Genomic DNA, 6,000 nt, shown 5'->3' with positions numbered 1-6,000 from the left:
TGGCTATTAGCAGCTTTTATTATGCTTGCTCCATATGTTGAACGTTCAGCCAACCTTCACTCAGGATCATTTTCATGAATGCACAGACCAAAGGAAAACAAACAAACAAGCAAACAAACACACACAGACCTGGCCTAGAATGCATAGACTAAAAAAAAATGACATCCCCATGTGTTCCCATTTCGTCTCCTGAGACGTATGTTAAGATGGCAAAAGAGTTGCTTGTTTGCTGTTGTGAAGTTCACAGTGTTTTGCCTGCGACACACACACACACACACACACGCACACACACACATACATATATATATATATATATATATATATATATATACATACATATATACATATATATATATAATTTTTTGCTTTGCTTTGTGTTTGTGACGAATGGAGTCAAAATATATAAATAAATAGATACATACATACATACATACATACATAAATACATAAATAAATAAAGGTAAAAGGAAAGGAAGGACAATACAAAACTAAGGATATTCAAGAACCTTTGACTTGATCAGCAGTGATTCACTCCAGCCTTGACAACAAGAAAATACCCTTTTGTGTGCTGTTATATTTAACTACAAATCCCTCCCACCCCTTAATTCTTTAGAATACCATTTGCTTTCACAACCTCAGAGTCTCTGCATTCCACAATTATGCACTGTGAAGGAAGTGCTTTAACTTCCGTTTAGCCATCTGAGGAGTTGGGTCAGGGACCGTTCCCCTCGTGAGATTTTCTGTAATGGGTCAAACCAAACTCAACATTGGAAATAAAAATCCTCAACTAGTAGAAGAGAGAGAGAGAGAGAGAGAGGACAAGAACAAGAGAATTGAGGGTGTGTGTGTATGGAGTCATTTATTTAATCAGACATACAATTTAATACTATTGGCATTATAGAAGATGTAATTTGCAAAAAAAGAAAGGTTCAAAAGAAAAGTCTGTTCCTGACCAGGGGATCCCTTTGTCGTGGCTCTTTGCAAAGGACAGCATTTTATAAGGTTGTTGCTTCCATTCCCACTCAGATATGGGAATTCCTAAGAGTCACTCGTCTTGCTACGGGGTCTTAGACTTCTCACCACTGGCCTTTGAGACACCGGGCTCCCAACATTCCGGCTCTCTTTTGGAATGCTTGTACTCTGAACATGAGTGTACAGGGGTCACAGTGGGACAAGGTGAGCATTATACAAATGTACAAAAGGATGAAAAAAAAAATCAGTTTCCTTTCCCGGATCTTTACATAAGGAGATCTATTTCAGTCTGCGTTTTCCTTTGCAAGGAGCCAGAGAAAGGACTCAGTGTAGTGGGATGGCTTTGATTCAGTTGTTTGGGGAAGCACATTAGCTTAAATATGTCTTCCACCCATGCAGTACTGCAGAGTTGAAAAGTGCGATGGAGTCCTACCCACATGGAGAATGGAAGCATTAACCGCAATAGGACATTACAAAGTTTTGGTTATTTAGCAGACTTTAAGCAAATTATTCATACTGCACCCTACCCATAATTATCTCTATTACTGTGTGCCTATACATTTATACATAAGCACACAAACACACTATGTATGTGTGTTTGTATATGTATAAATCAAGTATTTATAACACACATATAAATACATGAAAATACCACAGGTAGCGCTGATGGGGACGCATATGTATAATATGAATTCTGATATAATCTTTTCTAGCATAGTTCAAAGTGTTTTCTAAATAAGCCTGATTACAATGTTGGTTCAGTGTACGAGGATGTAGCCGAAGCTATAAGCATGATTATATATCACGATATTTCAGCTGCTTGTCATCTCACGTTTTCCATTTTGCTTTTCCAACTTCATGTCCTGCTTCACAAATTGATCGGTGCACTTGCTTTCTTGGATTGTTTGTATCCTGGAGTCTCCAGTGGACAGAACCACGGACTTCAGAGTTAGAACACTCAGATTACGTCCCAGTGGTGCCAGAAACTAACCTGGAGGTTTCTAGTACGCCACTTAACTTCTCCGAGTCCCAATTCCCGCGCTCATAAAGAATGGGGATAATTGGCTACCAGATGTGAAAAGTGTCTGGAAAACTATTGAACAATTTGCAAATGGAAACGATTGTCGGACTGAGTTTGGGCTAGAGAATTAGGTTTGCCCCTACTACTGTTGGGATTTGTCACAAATTTGATAGCAGGCCATATTCTGTGATCGTTACACAGGACGAGGATGCTCCTTTTCTCAAAATTAAAAGAGCATGAGAAGAGGGGATGGTGGAAGAACGGTGATGAATGAGTTAAGCTATTCGGTGGTTCATTCGATCTGGTATTCTTTCAATGAGAGATGTCTCTGAAATCAGTACATACTCTTGAGACAACAGAGAAAAAAATAAGAATAATGATCAGCAATATAAATAACTATAAAACTTTGCACTTGCATAGAACCTTTCATTTCAAGACCTTGAGGGACTTGTCAGAAGGTAAGAATTTTTTTTTTTTTTTGCTTTTTACTTTCGGAGGAAAACACAACTTCGGAATGGAATAGAATGCTGCCATCTTCTCATTTGCCTTGAACAAATCCTTGCTTTAAAACTGCATAGCCCTTCTTGAATTTGACCCCTTAGCATATTTGTCTCCTTTGCTCTCTGTTAAAATAAAACAAATAACTTGCAGCTTCTCCCCCACCCCACCCCGTGCCCCTCCCTGCCCCACGCAGCTGGCCAGTCACGCAGAATGACAAGCGTGTGCAGGTTTTCAGGTCATCACTGATGGAATCTAGAGAGGTTTTGTACAAATCTGCCCCTTCTTTACTGCTTCCCAGAGTGCCACAGTGTTTTAACAGTACCATGGGTCCTTAATAGGATATATACGTGCAGGTATATATCATGGAGATATGGCTTTCGTTATATTATTATGTGTATTCTGGAGGGTATTTTTTTTTCACCGACAAAGAGAACAATCAACTCAACTCCCGTGTCTCATAGGCCAGCGCAGAACTTGAAGGGACTGTAGGGTTCATCTCGTCCAACCCCCTTCACTTGACCGGAGATGCTACTGCAATTCTTTTTGTTCTCTGTTAATCAACACTTTTGATTTTTTGAAAACTGGCTTTCGAAGCCTATCGTGGAAAACAAGGTGCTCCAGGATTTAAGGGCGCAAGCAAAATCTAAACAGAGCAATTGCACCTTCAGAAACAAATATGAAATAAAATGTCCTAAGATGAATTAGAATCACTCACTTTCAATCTGGCTTGTGTTATAAAGATGTCAAGTTAGCAAAAATTCCCCTCACAGAGGGTAGCAGGTTTTCTTGAGGAACAGAAATAGTTTTCTTCCTTGGTAAAACTGATCATCCAAACAACTGTAAATTTCTATTTAAATTTACAACCTTTTTTTGCAAACACCATGACTATACCCAAAAGCACACCTCCGAAGCTCGGTCTGGGCACAGCTTCCCAATGGCAAGCTGTGCCTGAATTTTTACTTCTTTTAATGGAATGAAAAAAAAAAAAAAACAAAAAAACCCAAACAGCATACTGACAATGGAGTACTCTTGGAATGAAACCACTCTCCCAACCAGAACCCAGAGCAAGGTCTTGGCCTGTGCACACTGAACATCAATGCATGTGATGCCCCCAGGGTGAGGTTTCTTTTCCCTTAGGAACTGAGTGTTCCCTTCCCACAGTCCCACAGTTGGTTCGACGTGGCTTCGGGGTCCGTATTCGTTAAAACCCATCACCACCATACAACCCAGAGACATTTATACTTAGCTAATGAACTCCATTAGCTTCCCCTAAGTATACAAGTTATACCTTTTATGGATCTGCTCTACATATCAGGGGCACGACGTCTGGAGCGGTAGTTTCTGCACACAAGGTATTAATCGACGAAGACCATGCACAATTTTGCTTGCACAGTTGAAAGGACGGGTGGGGTGGAGGGTAGGAGTCGGAGGAAGTGCTATCTGAAAAGTTCAATATAATGCCTCCGAACTTATAGCTTGTCCTATCTTTTCCAAGTCTTTGGCTTTCCCACCTGACCCTGAAATGATCTCTGGACAAGAATGCACCCATTTTCAGCTAAACTTGACAAAGGTTCAGTGGACAACACTTGGAAAAACAAACCAGTGCTATCACCGTGACCTGCAAAGACAAGACTGTCGGAGCGTGTGATGCGCCATCTTGCGTCCCATGGAAGCCATCTTTTCTCTCAACTACACCCTAGTGTTTCCGGTGATGGGAAAAGAATAGTCCATGGCACAGAGTTCAACAGTCTTTTTACTCCTCAGAAAGCTCCTCAGGGGAAGGTGCCGAATACATTCCTCCCAGCTAACAGTGGCTGGGTTTTTCCTAAGTAGGGACTGACGCCAGCTGATCCAAATGGTTGTCTTTGTTCCTCCCATACTGTGGTTTATAATAAATCTTCTTTCTCTCTGGTTTTAATCTCCCATAGATAAAGGCTTCCCAGATTAAACACAAGTTTTCCTGTTTCATACACAGGCTTAAGCCATCCAAAAACAATAAGAACAGTAATAATAATAAATAAATAGAAGTGAATCCATAGAAACTCTCGATGTCTGTACAGCAGAAGTGACAAAGTTTAAGTCAAATATTTGTTTTCCCTTTTTTTCATCCACATCAAAGGCAGGAATACAACAAGGCATTGTTAGTTGTGGTGGGCAAACTGGAGTGTCAGCTGATATAACAAATTAGGTTTGTTAAGGCCTTTGTCTATGCAGAGTTAATAGTAATGCAGAAGCCAGATTGATTCAAAACAAAGAGTAAGGACTGTAAAGCAAGGAAGACAAAAAAAAAAAAACAACAAAAAAAAAAAACCCAAAAAACAAAAAAGGGAGAGACAAAAGAAAAAGGAAAAAAGAAAAGAAAAACTAGGGAAGAAACCAAGGGAGATGGAAAGAGAGAAAGAGATAATGCCAAAAAGAAGTCCATACTGTGTCTGCGGATGGAGAAGTGCACATGGCTTCCCTCTGAAAGCCTCTCGGTGTCTTTGTTGTTAATACTGTCGGAGTGCAGAACAGCAGATTGATGGCATCCAGCGGCAGTTAAAAGACGTTCATCCTCTCGGCCCATCTGAGGAGGTGCTTTGGGAAGGATCGGTCTGGGGGAAAGGGCCCTAGCCCAGAATATCCAGGTAGACCGGAGATGCCTTGGCCAAGTTCTGAAGGAGGGTGTGGATGCCCTTGATGTTCTTCCTCATGTGGGGCTCTCGCTGCCAGCACCCCAGCATCAACTCATACACCTCCTGGGGGCATGTTCTAGGTCGCTGCAAGACTCGGCCCTGAGTGATGCATTCTATCACCTGGACGGGACAGAGACCGAAGACAGAATCAGACAAGAGGAAAAACAGTGCAATGAAACAGATGTCAGTGCCAGGAGAGGGCTGCTTTAAAGAAACCCACTCGGCGTTTACTTGTTTTGGAAGCAAGAGAGCAATTACCACGGGCTGGTAAATCGTGGTTAATTTGATTGGTTTCTGTCCCTTTTTCGTGCCACACTGACGTCACCACACTGGCAGAGAAATGCTTTATCTCTGTGGGGTGCTTCTAGACCTCACCCTGGAATTGCAACGTGTTTTAGTCTTACTGGCCTGAGATGGAACCTGGAACTTTCGTGTCAGGGCGCCAACTGATAAGGGAACTTCAAGCCCTTAGAAATGAGTGGTTATTCTGGATTTCAGAGCTGGGATAAGAGACAGATGTGGGGGCTTGAAGAAGACGCAAGGTGCCTGACCAAGAAGCTATGCCTCACATACAGACATATCTACAAAATAATTAAAATAGGGAAACAAAACACTACAACGTTCTAGTGAAATGTTAAAAAAAAAAAAAAGAGAGAGCCCTGAATCCTTAGTGGAATACTACCAAAAATCTAGCTGTGTTAGCAAACACTGCTTTGCTTTCTCTAGAACTCTTAAATTCAGAGAGCGACGATACTTTGGCCGTGACATTTAGGTACAGAGCAGGCCATGTGGGAGGTGACACTCCCAACAAGGCCACACAACATCATCTCC

General features: G+C 41.4%; 1 protein-coding gene across 2 annotated transcripts in view; it reads right to left on the bottom strand.

Annotated features, from left to right (window-relative positions):
* Positions 1–833: 833 nt before the first annotated feature.
* NTRK2 (neurotrophic receptor tyrosine kinase 2) overlaps positions 834–6,000 on the bottom strand; it is a 335,800-nt gene continuing 330,633 nt past the window's right edge. For both annotated transcript variants that reach the window (XM_053907837.1, XM_019423519.2), the window contains one exon: positions 834–5,289. In XM_053907837.1, the coding sequence (XP_053763812.1) occupies positions 5,104–5,289 (186 nt within the window). In that variant the 3' untranslated portion in view covers positions 834–5,103. The remainder of the gene's footprint in view (positions 5,290–6,000) is intronic.

Source organism: Panthera pardus, unplaced genomic scaffold, assembly GCF_024362965.1.
Source record: "Panthera pardus isolate Hobbes unplaced genomic scaffold, ASM2436296v1 HiC_scaffold_20, whole genome shotgun sequence".
NCBI lineage: Eukaryota > Metazoa > Chordata > Mammalia > Carnivora > Felidae > Panthera > Panthera pardus.
The sequence above is the reverse complement of the archived record's forward strand: the minus strand, read 5'-3'. Positions and strand labels throughout refer to the sequence as shown.